At 40.3% G+C, this 26412-nt stretch overlaps 1 protein-coding gene across 1 annotated transcript in view; it reads right to left on the bottom strand.

Annotated features, from left to right (window-relative positions):
• Nucleotides 1–26412, bottom strand: part of ARID1B (AT-rich interaction domain 1B) — a gene marked incomplete at both ends in the record, with an annotated part of 315911 nt that overhangs the window by 92883 nt on the left and 196616 nt on the right. The window contains one exon of the mRNA XM_079550855.1: nucleotides 4497–4740. Coding sequence (XP_079406981.1) covers nucleotides 4497–4740 — 244 coding nt within the window. The remainder of the gene's footprint in view (nucleotides 1–4496; nucleotides 4741–26412) is intronic.

The following is a 26412-nucleotide window of genomic DNA, read 5'->3' as shown; positions in this document are numbered from 1 at the left end:
AGCAAAGAATACAGCATTATAAATTCACTTTTGTATGGTACTCTTCTCTCCCTCAATGTTTGAGAAGAGTCCATGCTCTATAATATACCAGTAGTGGAGGTCAACAGAGCAAGCATGTGGAACAGTTCCATGCCAAGAAAATTTTTTCCGAATTCTTGTTTAAAGCACAACCAGTGTCATCAGCTTGTCTTGCTGCAGCCACTTCTGCAAACAGTACAAATCTATGATTTCTCCTTTTATATAGCACAAAATAAACCACTGCCCTACTCAGATTCTAGTAATAACTTTAAGACTATGATAGACTAACCACTATTCTTTTTTTTTTTTTCTTTTTTTTCTTTTCTGTCACTGTTTACACCATTAGTCAGCCCACACACTGACTTACATGTACACTAGGGGAAGAATTCTTATTACAGCACTCTCTGAGCACCCCCATTTCCCTCCTCCATTTTTTCCTCTAGTGCTATTGTAATTCTGACCACTTTAGGAAGGAAAGATCCCCGGTCTGAAGAGAGCAGAGCTGATCACAGAATGGAACACACCCACTGCCTCATATAATTACAAGCATTAAGTGTCTGGGGTAATTTTAATCAGAGGAGGGTGCTGACCACTGGGCAGAATAAATCGAGAAGACTGACAACGGCATTCCTAGGTAAGAGTATCCACACATGGATTTCTTCCTGAATATTCTAACTCCTTTATGAAAAAGAAGACTCCTTTATAAAAGAAGACATTGATATAATTGTAACAGTAAAAACTGCAGTGCAGCTTATGCTTTACAGAGTGAAAATAAGCTTGTTCGTTCAGAGGGTAACCTAAAATACATTGAAAGTGTATGTAAAAAATACTGATGTACGTAAAAAGATACTTGTACACCATAATTTCTGAAGGCAGCATTTGCTGTTAATTATTAGTATAACGTACTCTTATTTTCTATACAAATACAAATTACTGCAGGGGTTTTAAAATAATATAATCTATTAACTCACACAAAATCTGCTCATCCATCACATGTTAAGCGAACCCTGGCTTATCAGCAATCTTCAACACAACTCTTAATATTAAAAATTTTTGCTGCTTACACCACAAGGGAGAAAGAGCTGACAAAAGCCTTTGGCCACCGAGATCAAAACTGGAGATGTGGGAGGGGGAGAAAGTGGAGTTTAGTGTATTTACATTTTTGCTTTGTTGGTAAACCGGAATGGTTGGGCAGGAAGCTAAAAAAAAAAAAAAAAAAAAAAAAAGGTGAAATTAACATCCACTAGGTCTTCTGGCAACAGCAGTGCATTTTGATGATGTGCTGTGTCAGCTTCCACTAATGGTTTAGGATTGAATCAGGCACGGCTAAAGACCTAAAGCAGTGCAGGGCATCGCATCTCATCTTTTGGAAGAACATGAACCCTAATTATGAAGATGGCTACAAAATAAAGAGATCAGGAATTCTGGCAAAGTAGAATAGTGAATCACTTATTAGGACATCAGAATATCATTTTACATCATTAAAAATTGTAAAAGAGTAAGATTTCAGTCCTGTAACAAAAGTGTGTCAGAAAGAGAAGTGTTAACCCTTTTGAGATAAAACCCTCTCAAAACAAAACATGCCGAAGTTGCTTTTTCTACTCTTAGAGATTAATTTCCCTGATCTATTCTTGTTATATAAATGGAGACAAAAGGCTGTATACGTGTGCCACTTACTGCACAAAATATCCGTTCAGTATTTCAGAGTACAGAAAGGAAATGCCCACTGAGCTAGGGATGTGCCAATGTCAGTGTTGCCAGCACCAGTCCATTCCCATGAAATTCACAACGTGTGACAGAAAGCAATACGGCAAGGCAGACTTGCAGTGGAGTGAGGAAGCAGCTTAAACAGGCAATGGAACTGAATCAGCCATTTGGGAGGTTTAATAGGGGGTTGTCTGTTTTCCTGCCCTTTTGATGTTAAATTAGTCGTCAATTTTGTTGCAATGAAGGAGGCATGAGGAAAAGGATGCTTCTCTTCCAGTGAACCCTGGGAAAGCAACACCTTTATTTTAAAGGCCTTCCCACCAAGAACCCCCTGCAACATTTTGGCTTTCCCTAGCTGTAGCTATCAGCAACACAACAGCTGCTCATTTTACAATGACTTGCTGGAGAGAGAATGATTGAAAGAGCCAATCTATGTCACATGGAGAAGCTGTGGCACAACATTGCAGGAGGTAATAGGAGAGGAATGAGGTCAGAACAAACAAGGGTAGGGTGAGAAGAAAGAGGAAAATAGGAGTGGAACAAAATTGTTAAAGGAGAGACGCCAGACTACTCAGTATATGTGCAAAAAACAGCCACAACCTGAACACTGCAAGCAGCCCAGAGAAATGCAAACAAGCTCTATTACTTTTTGCCAGTGTCCTGTGACTACAGCAGATGAAGAAGCCTATAAAATCCTAGTAATTAAGCACAATGGTGGGAAAGCAGGTGAATGGGGAGAAATGATGAGCACAGTGGAGTTCACATGGCCTGGAAACCCGAGCATCCAACAGTGTCCCACTAGTCACCGGGTTTTAAATAGCAGTTTTACTCATTCCATTTTGTAGCTTGAGAAACGCAACAGCAGCAGCAGAGCTAATGAAGCTGCCCGGTTTTCCTCATAAGATGGCAGTGCACTAGTTCACAACTGAGAGCTCACCTTTATCAAAACAGGTAGATAAGAAGGTTGCCCAAACCAGGGAAATCAGTGGCAGGCAATTCTGATTTATTGCCATTCATGAAAAGACTTCCTAATATGTCTTTCGTGTTACCACAACAGACTAGAAAATTTGCATTCAAACTGACACATTTTCTATGAAGAGCTAACACTTTTCACTAGGTCAGCAACAGAAACAAAAGTTTGGGCTCAGCTGAAGAGAAGTGACTTTGATTCTGACCTTTCAGCCCACACCTCTTTTTACCCCAAAGAAATTAATTCGATAAAAGTTATTACTTCTTCCTACAAATCATCCTGCTCACACCCTTTTCTGTCATGGCTACAGTAAAACTATTTTCACCTTCACAACACTCCTCCTCTACTCAGCAACCAGGCAGCTAAAATATCAATCAACTTGTTTGTCCAAATCTGACTGTTTAGAGATAGTCAAAACTGAACCAAGCTGAGAGCTTTCCAAGAAATCACAACCTCAGTTTACAACCTAAGACAATACAGGAAGGAAGTCAAGATTTCCCATAAAGCCACCGAATTGGGTCCTGATTGCAAAGTGCAAGGATTGGCTTAGACTGTGGGAACAGCTACCTTTCCAGCTGGGTGGACTCTTTGACTTCACTCAATAACAGGGAAGGGTTTCTACACTGCGCAATTTGAGATGCACAGCAAATACAAGGTCACCATCCTGCCTGTAATACAGAGGCTTCTGTCTTGTCACTTTTCCTGCTGTTCCTGCTCCACCTGAGCACATGCTGCCAGCTAGAGAGGCTGGAGGGAAGAAGAAATGACTGTGGGGCATACATGCTGCATCAGGGCTTGACACACTCATTTCAGATGCAACCAGCATGAGTGCACTGAGCTTACTCACCTTTGCTTATCTAGTTCGACCTCTGTGTACAGATAGGCACGTACATTTCCCCGGTTTAACCTTTATATGGAATACCAAAAAACATACTGCTCACTGCATCTTAACTTGCATTTGGTCCACAACACATCTAATGATAAAAAGTTGCAATTTCTCTTTCTTTCAACCAAGTTTCACACTGATTTGTTGTGCTTTTGTCAGCAACTGATGTCACCTCAGAGTAATGCCAGTACTGTCCAACTACTTCGAGTTTCTCTAGCATTCAAAATGTCAGAAAACAATACAAGAATTGAGCATCTAAAAGAGAACAAACTCATGTAAAATACCAAATTTTTTTTTTTTCTTTTTCTTCTGAGTATGTTGGAAGGTTTTCACAAATTTCTGAATATACATGGATGATATTGTACCAACACTGCCAAAGAAGTGCGAGTGGCAAACATAATACTGTTGTTTAAAATACTATGGGGTCTGGATTCCTAGTAATGTGTTGATCTTTGCAAGTATTAAATAAGATCTCATAAGAAATTTCACATTCATTTCCTGAACTCCATTTTTAAAAAACGAAGTTGAAAAAAGTATGCCTCAAACTAAGGGTCACAAGTCACCACAGAACTCCAAGAGACAAAGACAACAAAAACACAATGTAAAAATAGAAAAGGGATCCTGTAAATATGTGATAGATAGATGATCATGAACCAAACACATAAAAATAGCATTAGTTGCATGAACTGGGCCATGAAAAAGACATTTAAGAAATATACTCGTGGAGTCAAGTTCAGAATTTTGAGAGCTCTGAGGACTTGGAAGCTGAAATTATCCCTGCTTTATTTATGCATTTCTTAAGAGAAGAAGACACTAAAAATGCAGAATTCTCCTAGAATTAAGAATTATCAATCTAGAAGTAATTTTAATATACAATTATAAATCTATTAATTGCATTTGTTGCAACAAGCTTACCTGGAATACTTGCTGGAGAAATGGGACCAGACCTAGACTGGTTGCTTCCAACAGGAGAGCCCACAGGGGAAGGCGATGGGCCCCCGGGGATGCCAGAGAGATGTGGTGAAGCATGAGGGGAGAATGGAGACTGTGCAGGGTTGCTCTGCTCCCCTTGGCTGCTTGTAGAGCCTGATGCGCTAACAGCTGAGCTCAGCGTTGCTTCAGTTCCAGTCGGCAAATCGTCAATGGATCCAGACAAATCCTGAAGAAAAAGGAAAAGGTGCATTAGTTGCAAGAACTAATACATGAGCCACAAGATGTAAAAACTGGCACGGTGACCACATCTCCTTGTTTACTTACTATAGTAGCTAACTAAGAGGTTTTCTTTAATGCTGGTTCATGTAGTTAAACGATGTCAGTAAATTAGGATAGTATGCACAATTCTCCACTTAATCTCTAATTCTTTTGAGAAAAAGAAGCAGCAATGGTAACAAATGAATTGGTATCAAATTCCCTCAGCATTGAATTTAACCTTTTCCATCTGGATTAAGCTTTCAGAATTAATCCCACAAATTCTACCTGAGCATATGAAGGCTAATAAAAATGAGTTATCAATTTCACTTCAACACAGTATTTCATGTTTGGGATTGTTCCCGTTAGAATCACAGCTTATATACTTCACTCTTTAAACCATCATCAAAATGACAGAAGAAAAGTGTAAAATACACAGCCCTTATAATATTCGCATTCAGCTCCTTCACCTTCCAGCAGAGGGAAAACAACAACGCCCTGCCCTCACCAGCAATCCAGAAACCCATTGGCCACCTGAGAGTAAGGAAGGCTGCTTCTTTATTTCCATCCAACACCAGTTTGACCAGCATCCAGTTCACAGTTTCTCTTCAATTTCATCTGAGTATACCTCAAAACAGCTGCTCCATTTCACTTCAAAAATGCTGCAATTTTCAATGTTTTCAATGAGGAATCTCCTTCACTGGTCAATGCACTTCCAAATTCTAACTACAAGTTGCTGGGCATATCTCATAAAGCTAGTAACATCTATCTTTGGATCTGTGGGAGTAGTTTGGTTTTAAATCACTGTAAAATCAGATGTGAAAAAATAGGAATGTTGTGATGCGCCCTCTAACTTTCAGGACAAAAATATTAATTCCTAAGCATGACAAGAAGATCGCAGGTAGCTGTGCTTCTGTCAGTACTTGGCAAGACGCAAGCCAAGGAGCATACTGCTATTTCTATTAGTGAATTAAGGCAGAGAGCTATTTCACATATAAAACAAGTCATGAATTGACCTTTGGGGCTTCAAATAATTGGGATGACACAGAGCATGCTACTCTAGTTGACAGTGATTTCATTTGTCTGACTCATGCCAGCAGTTCCTCTGGAGACAAGGGGCCAGGCATCTGAGGAACACAAAGACAGCTGGGCTCTGCTTGGGCAAAGAGCTCAAGAAGTAAGGACTAACTGCTGTCTAATTTTCATAACAAAAATAAAGTTATTTTTAGAAATTACAGAACTTGGACAAAATTCAAAGTGGTGTATTCAGAGTAAGAATGCTGCCTGATCTCCATCACAAGAGGCTCACAGCTAGCCTCCCCTAATAGACAGTCAGTCTTCCAAGGCACAGAAATAGTAGGATTAGCACTTCAGGCACCAGTAACATTCATAAAAAGCCACCTAGAATGTTATGTGTTATTCCTCCTCTACATAAAGGTGTACATAAATACAACTTGCCCAACTTAGCTCTCTACAGGACACCTCACAGCCCCTACTCCCAAACGTGCATTGAACACAATACTCCAGGCACAACTCTCACTACAGGTTAATTTTCCTTTTTCTGACAAGCACAAAATTGTATTTGCATTTCATTAGGCGTATAGAAAACAAAGATTGAAGTTTTCAAACTTAATTTATGTGTGAACTCAGCGTTCACCAGAGAACAGTTCCAAGTCCCTATAAATGGAAATTTAATTGTGATGTGGTGCTGGCAATAAACTATTTTCATTGTTTCTTTTTTGAAACTGTTTGCTGTAGAAAATGTAAACAAGAAATAACACTGCTTGATACTACGTAGAGTAACGCTGGAAGTGTTCACAGTAGAATGCAACTGACAAACAGGTAAGCAATTACTGCTTTTCCATACATCATACGGTACTCTTAAATGGAATCAAATCTCTGCTGTCGTAATGTGTAACGAATGCTGCAGGAAGTGCTGATAAAACAAATGCTGCTGAAAAGCATATAATCAAACTCCAAAACCCGAATGCAGCAGAAAAGGGCCTATTCAAAATGAATACGAATTCTGTGTAAAAAAGTAGATAGGCACCCAGCTGATAAAAGATACAGAAAACACACAGCTTTGCATTTAGAATAGCTAAGTTTTTTAAGTGGTGTTTGGACTAAAGCTTTCATTTGCTTCGGTAAGCCACAAAGTGCATGAAAAACAAACAAACCAAAACGAAAAAAAAACCATGAAGCAGTTAGCAGCATCCGTGATGAAAATTATCGGTCGTTCAGGGATCAAGGCACAACTTGACAGTTCCCCCCAGCACCTCCCTGACATGCTGAGCGTGTGTGTGCAAGAACGCAGGGACAAGAACTAAGTTCATTTTTCCATCAGGTCGCATTATGACTTCTCATTTTGCTAATCTCCCGTGGGGGTGGAGTGACTGACATGTCCCAGGCATTTCCTCAAGTGCATGCCTTCAAGGGATTTCCTCGCAAACCTGATGCAACTCATTCATAAAAGCAGAAAAGAAAGAAGGAAGCTCACAGGATGCCAGCACGGGGCTGTGCCACCCTCCTGCAATGAGCACAGGCCCTATTGTGCTGCATGCATGCGTGCAGCAGGATGTCCTTTTGAGGCTGGGGAGAGAACATCGACACGGCCATCCATCCAGCTCCTCTGCCAAGGAGGTTATCATAGCAACGGTATTGATCACATCAACTGTGACAGCTGATAATAAGGTTGCTCCCAGGACTGTATGAAAGGTCTGCTGTCCATTTAGGCACCTGGGCTATACTATACAACATTTACTTTGTGTTGCCATGGGGTAAATGAGCATTATCAGCCATTCTGTCCAGGGTGGTTTGCAAACCATTACTGTGTACTCTTTACAAACATGCACTTCATGGACTTACTTCATCTTTCAAGGTAAAAGTATCAGTAGGTGAGCAACTGGGAAATTTCTAGCATAAAAACACCTAGCATAAGAAACACCTCTGTTATCCACGAGAGCTAATTGGGAAATTAAAGTGAAGAGGAAGAAAGACCTTATGGGAAGCTCCCAGACTGAAAGAGCAAAAGTTGGCTTATCGTTCTCCTAATATCAGTATTCTAATGCTTGTGTTTTTCTTTAGTGTAGCACAACAGTAATGAAATCGTGCAATTTCTACTTCACAAACTTTTATTAATATAGAAAATACTGTACGTGTACACATCATATGCATAAATTATATGGATATACCTGCATTTACTTAGTATATCCGTATGTAAAGCTATTAAAAATCCTGCTAATAAGAGAAATTCACAGTGGTTTAAGCATACAGCCTAGTTAACAAAGAAGCTCTGTAACTAATACTCCTCTAGAGGACAATTTAGTCAGCAGGGCACCAACTCTATTCTTCTTTTATAAGTACTATCAGATCTACGATTCCTGTAAGAACAGAGAGACCTTACTTATTGCATCTCATTCAAACCAAGGCACCTTCAAGCTACAGTGCCTCCATTTATCTTGTTGGAAAGTTGGCAGGTTAGGTAATTGCAGGGATTCTTTTAAGGGGCTGAAGTCCCCTTACCCTAAGGCACGTCTTAAATTTTGTCTCTTTTCAGAGGTCCTATCTGGAAAGCACTCATTTTTTTTGAGTAAAATATAGCAAGTCTGGAATTACCAGAAACCTTGCTATACAGACCTATTTCTTGCAGAATAATCTTAGTACTTCTGCCTGTTGTTATGACTGTATTTTCAAATGTGATACCAAATCTAAGGAAAAATAGAGGACGTATTTTTTCCCCCACTCTGTCATGAATCCTTATCAACATTCTGTATTCTCAGTCAGTGTTATGTTCTGTATTATTCAGGACACCCCAATCAGCTTTCCAAGTTCATTTCTAGGCAATACTTTGATTAGAAATGAGAATGTCCCAGCACAGGATTTCTCTTGTTCAGCTAAATGTTTTATCTTCCACTATCTTCACTTCTAGCTTCACTTTTCACCCATACACAATCTTTATTCTTGTCTTTCTGACAAGTACAAGAGCTAAAATGAACAGGATCACATTGTGCACAGGATTATAATGTTATGCTTTCCTGGTGGTGTGATCTTATCAGCCTGACAAGAGAGCCACTCACAACAGCACACCAATTTACTTACTGGCAGTGCAGCCAGTAAGGAGTAGAAGGAAGTTAACTGCACACAGTCACGAAACCCAAAGTTGCTGACAAGCAAAGGACAAGGAAAACACAGAAACTTCCACGCAATAATACAATACAGTAACCTACCCAAGAAATAGGCGTAGATTCAATAAACGGCAAAAAGGAGACGACAGTAACTTGCTAACAACACCATGATTTTACACAGCGCAACAGGAAAAGAGCACTCACTGTGAAGCAAAAATGTACACTGTGAACACCTTGTGCAGCTGCTGGTTTTGCTCAAGAGTGTCCCAGCAGCCATAAAACATAAATGAGACTTTACTAAAGGAATCCCCTGCTTGATACCTACAGCTGAAAAATGATGAGAACCTTCTGTGAGGTCAGCAAAACAGAGAAGTGTACAACAGGTCCAACAGACATCCAGGATCTCATTAAGTAAGTCCTACGTTGCTAAATGTTAGCTAAATTCACTGACAGATTGCTACGGTCTGGGGGCTTCTACATAGTGTGTACACCCTGGGAATTACTTCAACTTCCAGGCTATTGCCTATCAGTCTCTTTTTGCTCAAAGAGCAGAAGGAAAGCCAAGGTCTACAAGCAAAGACGCACAGCACCCGTGGTCTCAAATAAGCTAAGGACCACGGCCTGCTGGCCCTCAGCTTTGTAGCAGCACAGATCCCAGCACAAGGCTGTACTGGAGGGCTGCCTGAGAGGTCAGAGCTGTTGTCACCTGGCTCAGGCCTCCGGGATTGTTGGGATGGAGGGCGGTACTGCTTACAAGGCAGAATCCCGCAGGAAATATCCATCTCTTCAAAACGGATCACCACTTTGAACGTGAAATTATATATACGCACCAACATATTTTACATTTAAGTATGTAAATATACATTCAAGTAGACATCCACTCTGCTATTGTTTTGGGACCGTGGGGGATTATGAACAATATACTCTGTAATTGAGATTAACTTTGAACAAATGATTTGGCTGACAAACACACACCCGCACACAAAGAAAAATCCCACAATGCTGCTGCTTAAATTTGAAGATATTTGTAAGACCTCTTTTCATCACAAAGCCGCCTATAATAGCACGTTTCAAGAAGCCTTCCAAAGGCCCTGCTGCTCACATTGTCTAGAGGGCACTGAGCTAACAGCCTCCATTTCCCACACCACTGGGAGAAGGCGCAGGCACCGGGGCCATGGGGAGTGCCAGGGAAACCCCCTCATGCCCAGCAGACCCCGCTACTCCTCCTACACTGAGATGCTGCAGACCTCAGCTAGGCACGGCAGTCCTGCTTCATGCACATCCTCAAACGTTCATGTTTACTGAGACATGAGTAAGGAAGGAACCTCACGTGCCTCTTCAAAACACCCCAGATACTGACCTTTGTGGAAAGGGCTCCTATCAGCACCCAATAACTCCTCTGAGAAGTGACACTGGGAAGTCCCACAAGAATGCAAAACCTTTCCCAAAAGCCCAATAGTCACTTAAGCAACTGAGTAAAAGTATAAGCAAATAATGCAGTGCCAGTGCTCTGCCTTGTGTCTTCTCAACCAGTGTGGTTCTGGAATCACATCAGTATTCAAGAAATTATCCACAAAAAGACAACCTGAAAAACCAGATTCAAGTCACAGCTCACTAATCACTTCGTTAATCACTGAGCAAAGGACTGCCTTGAACAGTTCTTACTTTTCATTTGGATATGAAATTAATTCCCAGCCTTAAAAAAAATCTCTCTGATTAAAGCTGTACAGAAAACATAGTTTTTAGGAAAAGCATAAAGATTTCAAAAAGTCCGTTATTTTTCTAGGAATTAATCCTAGCATAGCATTGTGTATATTCAGGACAAACATTACGTTTATGTATTTTAAGCTATTTTAAACTGTTGATAATTTCTCTCAATTTTTTTCAGATGACATATGACTGGTTCATATCCTTGTGGTTCCAGCATATCCAAACCCATTCAAATCGATCAAGTACCACACAACAGCAATCTAATCAGATAGATCTATATCTGTCAGACACAAGATTAGAAGTTGCTAAGACAGATACAGCCATACTTCTGTGCTTGCACTCACTCCACAAAGGGATCTTCCTTGCTCATCCAGACAAGAGCTCTACAGCAGAAACAACTTAGAAGAATTAGAAATTCAAAACTGACACAGTAGCCTCAAAAAACACGTGAAAACACCAACAGCTTCGCTCCTCACTGACAGAGTTGAGCGCCAGTCATTATGAAGTCTGCAATTCCCTGACAGGTAATGGGAAGGGGAGTCCCGGGTCTCTTGCTGCATCAAGAAATCTCCTAACGGCATAAAAAAGTTGATACTTCACAAACATCGACTCCCATGCATAAAGCAATAAATACTAATGACCCATGCGCTATCAGAGCAAATTGACAAAGTCTAGCAAAGACTGTAAACAGGTAAGACACAGAGCTCGTCTGGCAGCAATACTTTTTTATGTCAGAAGTAAACAGTAAATCTCCGGAACAGGAAAACAGTAACATTGCATCTCTCAGGATACAAACTCCACTGTTTACCTCTGAAGCAGAATGCTTAGCACGTAGAATTTCTGGGCATAAAATTTAAAAAATAGAAAGCCAGGAACCCTTAGGAGCCATTTGTTTCCTCAGTATTGTATCAAAGAAAAATTCTCTGCCAACAACTCTTGCAGCTATATAAATAAATAAATTATCAACATTTAAAACAATCAAATCAATGGAAAACACAACAAATTGCCCCCAGGCCTAGGAAAGAAAAGTTATATTTGCCTAACAGCAACCAAAGAAAATCCAGTCATACCCATACTACTACTCTTTCAGTTTCCTCAGTGTCAATAACATAAATGTGAAGTCCCTTCCACTAAAGCTAAGTTTTCTCATTTAGAGAGCAATTAAATAAGACAAAAGAACCTCCTTTTATTGAACCTCTTTGGGATACAATCATTTTCCAGACCACGTACTACTTCCCTGGGGAAAAGACAGACTAAATCAGTTACACAGAGCAGAAAGGAAGAAGATTGAAGGTAAATATGCATTAGTCTAGAATCTTTCAAGCTCTCAGGAGCTTTCTATTTTGGAGACCACCATCCTTCTTGCTTTCTTCAGTATGCTTGGAATTTTCACAGCCATCAGACAACTCACTGCCGGTCAGTCCAATCTGCTTCTCTAGGTATGTTTCTGACTGCAACAGTTTACACTGAACTGACCACCACAAAGCCGCAAGGAAAACACAGCACACCCCCTTCTTCCTCTCACATTGTCTACTTTATCTGTTTTTGTAACTGGGTTTGAAAGAATTCTGAGCAAGTACACAAGATGAATACTCAATCACAAGACAGACAAATACGAGTTTGGACAAAAGGATAAGAGAAGAATAAGACATTCCAAAAAGAATGTATGGGTCAGTAGATTTGAAAAACATCTAAAACTTCAGCAGGAGCAGCAGCAGTATGAACTAGTAATTACTGCTTACTCCCTTTACATTTACTGTGGCTTCCATACTTGGGGAAATGAAGTGCACGTGAAGTCAGAAACAAGTCATCTATCCTGAGGTACACATTCAAAAACCTGAGATTTCACAGGTGCAGCTCAAGCAAGAAGCAAACATCTCTTCAGGATACCGTAAAATAAAACGTGATAAAATTCACAATGTGCCTATGATGCAGTATGTCTACACTTGATTGCAATGCAGAGGTTCTCAACTGGTCTATGAAGAGTAGCTCATGTAGGAGAAGCTCTTTAATTATAGCCACACAATCTCACACAGTTCAGCATACCTTACTGTTTACTACTACTGTTTCCTACTGAGTCTCAACACACCCATCTTGCAATTAAAAGCTAATGGCTTTCCATATGTGCTTCTCAGATTACCCCGTACTGCATTCAGAAGGCATCAGCCAGGCTGCTAAAAAAAAGTTTACATTTACAACACTATTTGAGACTGGAGTTGAGAAAACAGAAGAAGTGTTGGTCCAACAACCAATCGCCTTCTCATCACTGAAAACAGCTCTTTTCTTCCCACAGTAGATTAGTAAATTAGGCAAGTTGATAACTAGTTGTTCTGATAGCCCAAAGCTATACGTGGACCACAATAAAGGGCAAACCAACCAATGAATCAGTACACATAAGGTTTCAAAGCTCTTGTTCTACAGTGCTTGTCTTTTATTTGGCATATTAATACCCTCTGTAGCAGGCATAGTTTGATAAAGGAGATGTCCCAGCAGGTTAGCGTGAGAATAAAGACCTACAAAACGCAGTTTTTCATTAGCTCAGGGATTGTGCATGCATCATATTGTGCTGCTTCTCTCTCTCCCCCACAAATCTGTGTAACCAAATACCACAATTACATGAGATGGTAAACAAGCCACAGACACATCTTAAACTTCAAAAACACAGGTGCCCCAATAACTTTCCCTCTCTTCCTCTATAATCACATGCTGAAAGTAAGAGAAAAACGTATATGCCCGCAATAGTGGCATAAGTTAGAAATTCCTGTTTCAGAAGAGATGGAATAAGGAGACTTGCCCCAGAGAGCAGTATTTACAAAGTTTTATTTAAGAAACCCAGATATGCTGTTATACTCGGGGATCAGGCACGAACGAGTGCCACAATGTTTGCTGCAATAAATTCAGCTACATTTGCTACTCCAGAATCATGCAGGATTCTCTCATCCTCCTCCCTCCTGGGTTTTCTTTCATTTTTTTGAACCTAGCACGACTCCAGCAGTGCATAGTTCAACATCCAGTAAAGCGCAAACAAACAAGGCTATGATTATTCTGACTGCTTTGCTTCGCCCACATCCATATGTACACAAACTGCTTTCTCCTTTCTGAGGTTTATGGGCCATAGCAGCAAAATCAAATGATTATGCTTCAAGAGCTGTTCACTCACCCCTCCTACCTTTTCATTTCCGAGTAACCTGGGAAAAGGATGGGAAATGAAATCCAAGGCAGTAATAAAGCAGAAAATAAACTTTCAGTTCTTTTCTCACATACACTAGCTAGAACCAGATTCCCTAATCACCCCAAATTCCAGAGTTCACATCTCCTCACAGTAATTCAGTACTGGCTGGGCACACTATTGTGCAAAATAATTGAGCTGCAAGAGAACATGATATTTTGAGATGATACGGTTTTAACAGACTTGGGTAAAACTTCTGTTTCAGAAACCTCTGTATAAATTTCAAAAGGCTTTTGAAATCTAAGAAAGGTGTCTCAGCCTCAGATTTCTTTTGAAATAGTATCCTGATTACACTAGTAGGAAGGATAGCTTGTCATGCTTCCTTCAATTAAGCTTCAAGAAAAAAATCTCAAATGCCAATGCCCCCTCTGACTCCTGTTAAGCATGCTGTCCAAGCCATGGTATACAAATTTTGTTTTTGGAGTGGAAAGGTTTTTCTTGAGGCTAAGATAACACAATCATTGTCCTGATCTTTGAGTGCATTAAGCTAAACCTTATCCAGCAGGTCTGTAAATTCCAACAATTGAGGAGAAAAATGACAAGTCCCTACGGATGCCTTAAACCATATAGACTGCAGTCTACAGAAAAAGCCATATACCAATTGCTACTGTTTCTTAGATTACAAAAAGAAAAGACTTCCACAGTGAATTGTGGAAGACAGGTTTTTGTGAGTTTTTGATTGTCTCAGCATGTTTGAAAGTTGCAGCCTGTTTTCCTCAGAGGAAATACAGAGGGGCCCAGATTTTCTAGATAAAGCTTTCAATTAGATTGCTCCTCCAGAGTTTTTGTTGGCATGAGGGAGGAGCATGGCAGTTCTAATAAACAAGCTATGAAAACACTCCAAGAAATCAACAGTAGGATGTGCATTGTATTGCACCAGCCAAAATGTGGCTGCTGCTCCACGGACTGCCATGAGTGGGTACTGCGTGTTACCTAGCCCTTGACCTGATGTGCCAGTTCTCCTTCCCCAACACATCTGCCAGGCTGCAGACCTACTGTGGTTTCCTCCAGCAAGTACCACTGTAGTACCACAAAGCCCACATCTGGAAGTTACTAGTATGACATATTTTCAAATGGAGTAACAGAGAATGTTTTCCCATCCGATCTCTATTCTAGCCATCCTCAATTTTGAAGGTGTTCATACACAGGTAATAACATGACAGCTAACGTGTCAAAATGGAAATGGGCAGGCTGCTTTGGAAACTCTTCTGAAAAATGGCCTAACAGGACCTTGTAAGGCAGCGGTCATTTCCCTTCCTCTGCTGGAGTTTCCACTCGGACGCCTGCATGTTGCATACAGCAAACTGCTGAACCACTGTTCTTGTCCACAGCCACATGGGTTGTTGCAAGATGAAGCAACGAGAGACTTCATTCAGCCCTACAAGAACTTCAGGTACTGCTGCCCTCTCTCTTGCTGAAGCTCTAACTATCAAATCTGTTTAAGCACTGTAACACAGCTTAGGGAGCAGGGCTGAGTGGTCTACAGGGGCATGTGTGTGACAGGAAGATGGGGAAAGAGCCAAGTGCATCACATCATGGTCTGAAAAGAGTATGGTTCTTAGTTTTCCATGTGACTTGTGAAGTCAATGGTGCTTACTTGCAGCACTCACTCCAGTCTGCATTCATGTTCTTCCACACAGTAAATATTACAGATAGAGGCATCATTTCTACACTGTTGTCGTTCTGTAAAAACAAAACACAACAACATCTACCTCATGACTTCCAAGATCTAACTGATGAACTACCCAAAGAAGCTTTTCATCTTCTGAGCTATTCAGCAGACAGACCACCAAAAATGGGGAAAAAAACCCACATCAGTAATTTGAGATCTTCACAAAGTCCCGAAATAATTCTGAATGGGCTTGTCAGAATAAATGAATGTTCTAAAGGAAAAAACAATTTTATGAATTAAGTAAGTCAGTAAGTAAGTAAATAAATAAATAAGTATAAACATTTCAACCATCGTGCCAATCTGTTAGGAGCTGTACCACTGCCAGTTAGTGGGCCTCAGGGCTCCGTAGGATTTCTCAGCACAGTGCCAAACTCCAGCAATATTGTTATGGTTAGAAAGGAATTTCTCACAAGAGCTAACAAAGGCAGAAGGTCATAAATAAACACAGCAGGATTGCCTTGTCAGTTCTCATTATTAGCGCTGCAGGCACTTGCTTTTCTATGGGCTGCTCACAGGTTCATTTAAGTGTAATAGCTCCTCCTCAGAATTTCACGTACTCATAAATAACGAAAACATTTCTTAACTCATGAAAGAATAACACAACCAAGTTGGGTTTTTTTCTTTCACTGTTTTTCTGATGCATAGAGGTACAAATGCCTTAGCTTCCTGTAGCCACTCTGTCCATACACCTCTACGCGTGCTTCCTGAACTGACTGAAAACTAACACAGTCAGCCCAGAAGTGCAGCATCCTTTCAGACTGGCCTTCCATACACTGCCCAGGCATCCGTCTGACTTCAGCCATAATGAACGAGAAGAACTTACTTACTGTAATAATGGTCACTAGAATTATGTCTGGAGAGGAAATGAGTCTGAGCTCCTAAACTGATCCTGACGTGCATTATAAAATGAGGGAAGCACAGCTGTGTGATCATTACTGCAATTATAAAATGACATTTAGTGTTAACTTTCTTTTGTTGCTCAATTTTAAAGCAGAGAGAGGACAGCATCTGTAATTCTAGGGTTTATGAACAGGCAAAGAGGGAAGCTAAAAGTTCTTAATGTTTCAAATGCTAGTCCTTTATCTTCTGTCAGAAGGCAACTGAAAACATCTTACCTCTTCCATATATATATATATATATATATACATACCTGTCTGTATATATACACACTTACAAGGCTGAACAGTGAGATGTGTGTAAAAACTAGATATAATTTAAATAAATTAACACTATAACATAATGCATACTGATTTCAAGATGCATACTTAGAACTTTTCAGAATATGATGTTAAACGTGGATGTCAGCAATGCTGTCTTGAGAATATTTATTTTCTATTTATTATGCTGGGATATAATTGTAAAGACTTGAAGAAAGCCCAAAGGTTCACAACTTTGAAAATAGCACCACTGTGTAAAACAACAGGCCGTATGTACAGCATGTCTGCTCAAGTATTATGGAGCAGGTAGCTCAGGATGCCCGACTATAGGCAGAGCTCTGCTGTGTCACAGTCCCTTCCAGCACAGGAAGTGGTAGAGGACATAATTACCCACCTGCTGGGGAAACCAAAGCACTGCTTCCTCTGTGCATGGTACCAAACACTAATGTGTGCTTCAGCTTCCCTGGACATAATGAAACAGCCACAACTATCATACCAGCAGGCTAAAATTTGACCGTGACTGCTCCTACCACCTGTGAGATCTAAAATCCTCACTTTTCAAAATAAATTGCACGACTGACAAGATAAAGGCCTGATGCTCCAGAGAGGAGCTGAGGAAAATAATTTTCCTTCCAGCTTGCTTCCTGCCCCACCATCTCCTATCAAAGGAAGCCGGGCTGTTAGTACTGATGCGTTACAACGGAAAAGCCGTGTTCAAAGAGCTGCTCCTCTCAGCTGTGTGGCTGTTCATTACACATCATTCATCATCATAAACATCAAAAGCCAGAGCAGCTCCTGCGAGTGGAAATTCTCCATATTTACTTTCGCAGCCTGTCGGCGGGCTGTCCTCCTCCCACTGGTGCTCCAAGCAGCTCGGTGCTCCCCCAGCAGCCGCTCCAGCCCACCCGAGTGGGGCAGGCCTCGCCCTCCCGCATGCTGTGGCGCGAGGAGCTATTTTCCAGATTGCTTACCCTTTAAAGCTGGCTTCTACCAGACACAATACCGGAGGTGTTACAACAGCAGATTTCTTTCTGCGCACCGGCAATTGTGTACTCTCGGCTCTAGTCTGCTGGAGAGGAGAGAGCTGCTGGAAGTGAAAGAAGCTGGAATAAAAGATAATTGATTCCAGCTGGTTATTTCTCAGCCTCCCTCTATCACCAGACAAGGTGCAGCCAGAGCACAAGATGCGCTGTAATCCTCTCTGCAAGCACAGAAACAGAGACTTGTTTTTATTCCCACTGTCTTCTTTTCAAAGCCGCTCCCAGGTTCCCTGACTGCCCAGCGCCCTGCCCCAGGCCCTCCGGCACCGCCCTGCTCCCAGGGCACAGCTCCCTGAGGCAGCTCTTGCATGGCCGTGCCCGCAGCACCTTTGGGTGCAGGCCTGCACTAGCTGGGGCTGGGAGCTCAGTCTCCCATAGTCACTCAGATTTTCTCTTTACTTTCTTAATCATTAGCCATAACTACAAGAACCCTCCACGTAACAAAAGATTAATGTGTCATCTAAGGGAAGAAAAAGCCCATAATATTCAAAGGCACTAGCCTTAACAAGGAGCCCTCACTGAGAGGACAGCCCTGCTGTGAAGGCACACAGAATGAACTCATGGCCAGGAATGGCATGGCCACAGCAGAGCTCTGCATCTCTCTGGCTTGCAGGTCTCAAGCAGCTCAGGACAGGGTGGGATACCCTAATCAAAAAGCACCTATATGTTTTCCCCTTTATTTTTTCCTCATTAATATTTTAAAGCATTTACCTGTCAGTCACGCTGCAAGTAATTCATCTCCTCTGATCAAGACATGTTTATTCCTCTAGAAATCAGTCTGCCACTGATTTCAACACAAGAGCTAGCTTTTGGCCCACTAACTCAAATGCGCGGTAGTGCTAATTCTTTCCTGCCTCATACATAATTCCAGAAGGGAACAACCCCACACACAAGAAGTACGGGAGCAGCTTCAGCCTCTTAAGTCTGGAGCATAAGCACAGGATCTTTCCACCCGGTAATTGCAGGCACACAGGGGCCAGTTTCTAATCAGCAGAGGGAAATTTCCCCTCTGCAGGAGCTATTGAAGGCAGGAACCCAGCGCGGGCTCTGAATCATCCTGCACAGCAGCTCGTGGCTGCAGAGTGAGTGCTTTGAAGTCAGTGAAAAGAAATTCAGGTCTTACACATTAATCTTTTTTTTTTTTTTTTTTTATCCCCAGTACAAACTGTTTTGTTGTTCAGTGTTTGTGGTCATCTTTCAGTAGTATGACACTCGCAGCTTTTTGGTATTTTATGCTTATTTTTATTTTACTTTTAAGTTTACCATGCTTTGAATTTTCCCGTTAGGAAAAAAAAACCAAACCCAAAACATTTTAAGGGCTACAGATTTATAAATGAAATCATTAAATACTTTCTCATGTTAAATGTTATATTTCATTGCCATATACGTTCTACGGAGGAGTTTTTTCTCTAGAAGCAGGAAATATTTATTACATACACTCTGAAAAAGGTCATTTTACATTCCTGTTGAGTTTGAGAGTGAAAAAATTATGCAAAGAACAATTGAGAAAATAAAAAAAGAACAGAGGTATATTTCTCACAGAAATTATGGAGGTATTTTCTTGTTACCAAATATCGTTTGTTACTTTTCTGTCAAAGAAAACTACAAGGACAGACTAAAAAGGTGAACTAACCACTCTAAGAAATTATGAATGTGCCAAAAGATCACAAAGAGCACATTAGTGTCACAGCGTGGGCTCCTGTTGACTTCTCAGGAATTTAATTTTACTTTTTAAAGGGCAGAGAGAGGAGAGAAGCTGAGGTCTGTCTCACCTACCTTAATTTTTTAAGCTTAACAAAAAAAAAAAAAAAAAAAAAAAAAAAAAAGCCTGAGCTATATCTATGATCTGTATTGGTTTGTACCTGACCACTTCAGCTGTCCCTGACACTTGACCTGCTTCAGAAAAGCAAGAAGTCCAATTTAAGTTGACGGTCCTGCAGGGAGGTAATGGTTTGACCCTTGGTCCCTCCACTACAACCATTCCAATTCTCTAATGATTTTCCTGCAGGGTTCATTTACCAGTTCTGGGTCAAAGACCAGCTCATCCATGAAGACAAGGGGCAGCACAAGCACCGCGTGATGGATTTGAGAATAAGTGCATTGTAAAGGAAACCTCCATCAATTAGGGGTGGCCTTTGAATTCAAAACAAAAAGAAGCAAAGTGCAAATCATAATGTCTACCCTGCTCACTTCAGCAGCACAGATACAAACGCTAGAGATTTATTTTAGCCTAGGTGCAGAACCAGCAATCATCCCAGAACAAACAATCCCAGCTCATTCTCAGATCAGATGGCCTTTCTATCACTTTCAGCAACTGGAAAGTGAAAAGGATTCACTACTTGATTTCTAAAAAGCTTCTGCTGCATACTCAGAATATGAATTGATCAATACTTCAATACCTGGTGACTCTAGCTGGAAATATTAAGGCTTCCTATACTGAAAAGATCATCCAGATGTCATTTCACTTTACTGTTTTGAATCTGTGCCCTAATTTACCTTTATAGGAAAGAACAAAATTATCACTTACAAGTACTGCTGCTTTATCCATGCATTTTCTGGCAGATATTAGAACAGATGCACATTACAAATATTTTTTTCCAGTGGTCCTCAACAGTGGAATTTAAAATGTGGGTTATACACACACACACACACATATATATTCACATATAAAATAAATGCATGAGGAAATAGATTTATCAGTACAAGAGGAGATGCAATAAAGGCACAGAAATATGAACACTAAAGAATATCAAAGATAACATGTGTTTGCTCCTAATGAAGATGGAGAAGCAAAGAGAATTAGGCCTCTTCCTACCTCCAAACATGCAAGCTAAAATAAAAGAATGATAAAAATGACTCTTAGGAAGATCCTCACTATCCAAAAGCCTGCATGAAGCAATCAGGCAAGGCCACAGTAACAGCTTGGTTGATACCAATATTTAGAAGCTATGGCCATGGCTTCTGTGCACTGAGCTTTGATCTAGTAAATGCAGATCACATGTAACAATAAGAAAGGGTAGCTGTAGCCACACATGCAACTCTTTCAGTATTACAGTTATAAGAACTAAAATATAGACATGGAAGAAACTCCATAGTGACATTTTTTATATACCAGTCTTTCAACATATTCACATTTTCCTTCCTTGTCTATTTTAAGAACTGGAAGAACAGTTTACCCAGTGTTCAAAATTAAGTGCTTGTTAGCCGTGCTTCTTGCTAAGACTTCTCAAACAGAATGATGATTGAGATCCCGTAAGAAACCTTTGACTTCCCAAGAGTACAAGAAACCTGAAAAGAAAGGACTTATCCATAGAGTTTCAGCATCAGCAGCTGAAAACCAAAATTTGTTTTTGAACATTTTTGCACAAGTATTACTCTCTCCACTATTTTGCCCAATACCATTATCTGCCTATTATCTTCTAGCACAAGAAACAGATAAATTTGTGACTAAAACAGAGAGAGTGAGAAAAAAAAAAGAAAACAACACCTTTCTAACGTGCCTCTCCCCAACACTACATCTGGAAAAAAAAAAAGATCGGTAAGAGTAAATGCTAAATTCAGACTGGGAGCAGAGAGATAATGAAAACAATGCAACATCTCAACTTTCCAAAGCACCTTCTGTTTACATATAAAAAACGTAAAAGTTACATAAAACCCCTGGTATTGAGCCTGCCCATCAGGCTTGCTGACCTTGAATCTCATGAATTATCTCCTTAATCATTTACCATTTTCACTCTTGTTTTGGCAAAACTGAGGAAAGGGCAACAAACCCTGGAATCTAATTGAATGGGTTTTGTATATGTGACTGGGCTGGCTGAGAATAAGGCCTTGCTGCCAACCATTCCATATGTGGCAGGAAACCTTCTGTTAATAAAAGCCACATTGATGTGCTTGTTAACGATTTGAACACGGTGATTGAACTTAAACCAGGTAACTACACATTTGGCTCTACCAACCTACCTCCTCCATCTCCTCCACCCCTACACTGTTAAAAAGCAGCTGAAATAGTTTTACACCACCACTCTTCCCATTACAACCTTTTCACATTACATGAGCTTGGGGAGCCTAGCATTTGAGCAACTCATTTGAAGTGCTCTTAACTACTTCTCTGAAAGAACAAAGCAGCTTTACAACTCTTCTCAATAAAAACAGAAGGCACACATGATGCCTTCTCTTATTTTCAGTCCAACAATAAGTGACACTAGCATGCTACAACCTCTGGAGTCGGTCCAACCCTGATCTCACAGGAATCAAACACATTAATGTGTTTATGTTTTTTTTTTCTTTATTTTTAAATTAATGAAGATCAATAATCACCTCCCTAAACCACTCAAGCCTGATGCAATTTAAAATTTTTTTTTAAATATCCATGTCAGTGACATTATTTGAAAGCTGAATTAGTAGAAAGACATAATTAGAGAAAGACAAGTTTTCAGTAATTTATGTATTTTAAAATAGTAACACTTCAATTTTTTTTCCATTATTTATTTTCCCTGAGAGCCAACACAAGGTATCTAAGAATAGCAGCCTGATACAATACTTTTCTGTAGGCCATTAAGCCAAGCGACTGCAGCTTACAATCAGGATACAACCTGTATTCAGAAACACCCTTACTATCATTTCTACTCTTCAGTGAGGTTTTGTGTTATTTCTTGGGGCCTGGTAATGTTTTGCTTTTGTAGTTGCATGCAAAGAATGGCACGCTACAAGCATTATCGAAAGAAATGACCTAATTTGTTTGTTTTTACTGGAATTAAATTATTCTCTGTGCACCTTGTTTATCTCACGCAGACGACAATTTACTATAGCCATTCATTTAAACAAATTGTGCACCTGATGAACCGTATTGTTGAGCACACACAACAGAGAAACCAAAGACCTTGCCCTCGTACAAGTTCCCCTTGATCCCTCAGTTAGGATGGGAAGAGAATAGCAAACTGTTTCTTTTTTCTCCATAGCAGGTCTGAGGCCATGCAGCAATCATACGTGTTACAACAGGCTTGTACAGCATTTGGGCATCTTCTCTGTGGATTGACAGCTTGTCTGTGGAGATGTGAACTTATCAGAGTTCTCCTTAGTGTAGACATCCGGACAAACAGTTGGCAGCAAGGTTTCTTCTGCTCTAATTACATTCTTTTCCAAAAGTTCACCCTGCCTGGGTGTCCAGGTAATTGCAATTAAGGCAGGAATCTGGTAATTAGAAATTCAAGCGCCCTGCCAAGAACAATACACTTCCTTTTAACGTGCTGCCCAAAGAACTAATTCACTTGGAAAGAACAGAAGCTGATGTGAAGTGGCAGAATAGATGTTGATTAAGCAACAACCACAGAAATAAATTCCCTTCCCCCTAAAATCAAATTCATTACATCTCATTTAGACTCCTAGAAAGTGTTTTATTACCAATGAAACATTGAAAATAAATGAGAACTCAGAATTTCAGACCTCCAAACAATAGCATTTTCTGCTCACCAGCTCCAGAGGCTGTCTGGTGAGAACTGCAGGAACATTTTTTTCCAAGCCGCAAACACAGCATGTTCATACTCCCCTTCAATCTCCCACCAAAATACCAACTTTGTACCATGACTCAGCAACTGCTTCTGAGAAACATTATTCAGTACATACCAAATCACTGAGTAACCTCTGAAGTATGTTTAACACTTTTTTTTTTTTTTTTTAAAGTATGAAGTAAAGCCAGCTAATGTAACACTCATTGCACTGGAAGATTTTACATTGTTCTCTGCGTTCAGAATTTTAAATAGGTACTGTTTGCCAGAGACAAACGGCAATTTTTCACTCTCCCTGTACATCAATTCCTAATTCATAGTTGTTCTCATCAATTCAGAATAACATATCTGCCCCAAACCTTGGATTTAGTGTCCTACACTGTACACTAGTTTTTACTTTCTGTAAACACAAAAGCCTTTTTCCATCGCAGATGTGGAAATTCTTCAGTTTTCACTTGCATGCTTTCCACCATATTAACAACACCGTAAGTTCTAGTATAATGTCATACTATCATTTGGTTAGCTTTGGTTAGTAATGAGAAGAGGCAAACACTGGCTTCTAAAGTCCAGTAAAATTCAAGTTCACTTTAACAAGAAATTAAGAATGAAAAAACAGCTGGACACTGACATGAGAAAGTAATTATTGTGCTTAAAATCTAAACTTTCACATTATATGCTTTGAAATCCATAGAAAAACCTTCATCTACTGAGATTACTTTCATTACAGTTTATAATATATGTTAATGGTAAACATGGTTGGAACTATCTGAAAGAATCAACGGATCCACACAGGAGAAGGGCTCCAGAATGCAGAGCTCCTGTTTTTCTGCAAACCAAGGATTTGGAATCATGACTCCGGATTTAGACACAGCACTGTCCATTTTAATGTAGCTAAATAATTTCAAATTAAAAATAAAAGGGATCTGAGCCAAAGCTTTTCAGAATTATTTTAAAAAAAAACGGTGGGTGAGGAATTCCCTCTGTCTCTCAAAAGAAAAACCTACACAAGCTCCATGTTCGTTAGATGACTCAAGGAAAGTGCTTTCCCCACTCCCGTGCCCAGTGGTTCCCACATAACTTCTTCTGGATGAACTGCTACCTCTTCTAATTAGCAATCTAGGCATAATCAAAGCAGCTTCAGCTTCCTCATCCTGCATTTCACCCACTAGAGGCTTCAATAAACTCCCACAACCGGGATTGATCTAAGGATCAAAAACCAACAGAAGTATAACTCTCATAATTCGGAATGAACTTCACAAATGGAGCCTACAGCCGTGCCATAAAGTGTATATAGAGCCCTGACAGAAAACGATGAAAAGGAAAGGATGCTTTGAAATTCTCAAGACTTGGTGTTGGTTTGCTTTTATAAAGTATTATAAGATCAGTCCTGCTCCCTCCCCATTCCCCCAATGTTTTCAAGCCAAAAAAATTACTTAGTTCTCTCATGACCTCTGTTTCTTATTGCCTTAGTGGGTTTTGAAGATTCCTTAGATCATACCCAGACATAACTACTAAAGGAACAAGCTGAGATCATCAAAACCTTATGACTGAAACACTGAAAACAAAATAAAATGTACAGCTTTCACCGCCCACCCCAGAAGTATATCTAGTGCACAGTAAGAAAAGTGTACAGTAAGAAATTATCTCCCATGCACTGCAGCAAAGCCCTGGGAGCTAATAACACAAGAAATAAAACCATTGTTTTGATTGATAGAACTGTTAAAAGTTTCTTATTGCTTACTTCCAACGTCAGTCAAACATGTTTCATCTTCTATCAGAAAAGTTATTTTTGCCATGGAATCTAAATTATAGATACTTAAATGTAGAGAAATAACACTATGCCAAACAACAACTGAGGAATAATGTTTTCCAATTGACCTAATAATGTACTGTAAAATCAAAACAACAGAGACTATTATGAATTAACATAGCGTTCCTTCCTAAAATTAATTTCAGCTGATCACAAGCAAGGTGTTTAGTTCAAGTATTCTGTTCTTTGTTTCAAGTTTATCTTCCCATCTGTACCTGTGGTAGGTACCTCACAATAGCACTACTTGATATAGCAAATTTCAGCTACAAAATGCTATTTTTCTAACAGTCATCACCATTAGCTGTGCATTTTTGCCCCTGACGAACAAGAGCCTGCATGCTACACTCAAAAATCTTGGAACATGGCTTGTCTTTCATGTCGCCTGCAGCCACCACTGAAATGCATCACCCACTGCCTCACTGTGCTCACATCCACTATTTGATCTCCATCAGTGTTCAGCAAGTGTCAACAAACGCCATTTTTTCTGCAAGGAGAAATTCCGTTCCACACCTTTACTTCATACGCATTTCCATGTCGGATGCCATTTGCCAGACTACCCTTCTGCTGCCATCTGTCACACGGCAACAAACTGTAATGAGATATTGGTGGGAAGACCCTACCGCCGTATCACCAACACCTGTCTCTGACATTATGGGCCAACATAATAATGTAAGAGGCATTACTTTCAGAGCAGCCTGCATATGTAACAATGACAAATCTTTTAATTGGCAGAGGTGGGTACTGAAAAATGTGTCTTTTGCAGCTTTGCTACTGTACCATATTTTTGTTTTATTTGGTAAGTTAAAAGTTATTGTTCAATCAGTATGAAATTCCTTTATAGCACATGCTGACTTCATAGTTATAACATGCTGCAAGTCCTCCAGTGCTCTGAACGCAGCGTAATGCAGCAAGTGAAAATGATGCTTCCCACTGAATTCGGGCTAGATGGACAAAGAAAGTTAGAAGTCCTGCCTGGCTGTATCTCCACACACTGATGAGGAAGCACACAAACCTCTCACTGCACACACACAGACAAGGTGACTTCAGGGGCTGCAGGCACAACTGACAGGGCTGCAGGATGGGGCCCCACTCCTCCCATTCCAGGGGGGCAGTTACCCAGGCCGCTATAGCCAACGTGAAAGATCGCAAACCTACAAAAAAGGCAGAAGGATTCAGCCTCCCCCACTCCCAAAGCGTTATTTGCTGCATTAGAAGCTGCCAGATCCAGCAGGCCCCGCATTCAGACAGCTCTGCTGCCGCACTCCCAATGGCTGGGCACTGCGCCTCAGGCAACGCTTTCTGGATGAAAAAGGCCCTGCTTACATTACACATGCTATTACAAACCAAGTCATGTAGAATAAACTTTCTCTTATAACATCTTTAAAAATGGCTAATAA

This window comes from Tetrao urogallus, assembly GCF_951394365.1.
Source record: "Tetrao urogallus genome assembly, chromosome: 2".
In the NCBI taxonomy this organism is placed as follows: Eukaryota; Metazoa; Chordata; class Aves; order Galliformes; family Phasianidae; genus Tetrao; species Tetrao urogallus.
Note: the sequence above shows the minus strand (reverse complement) of the source record. Positions and strands in the feature narration are given on the sequence as shown.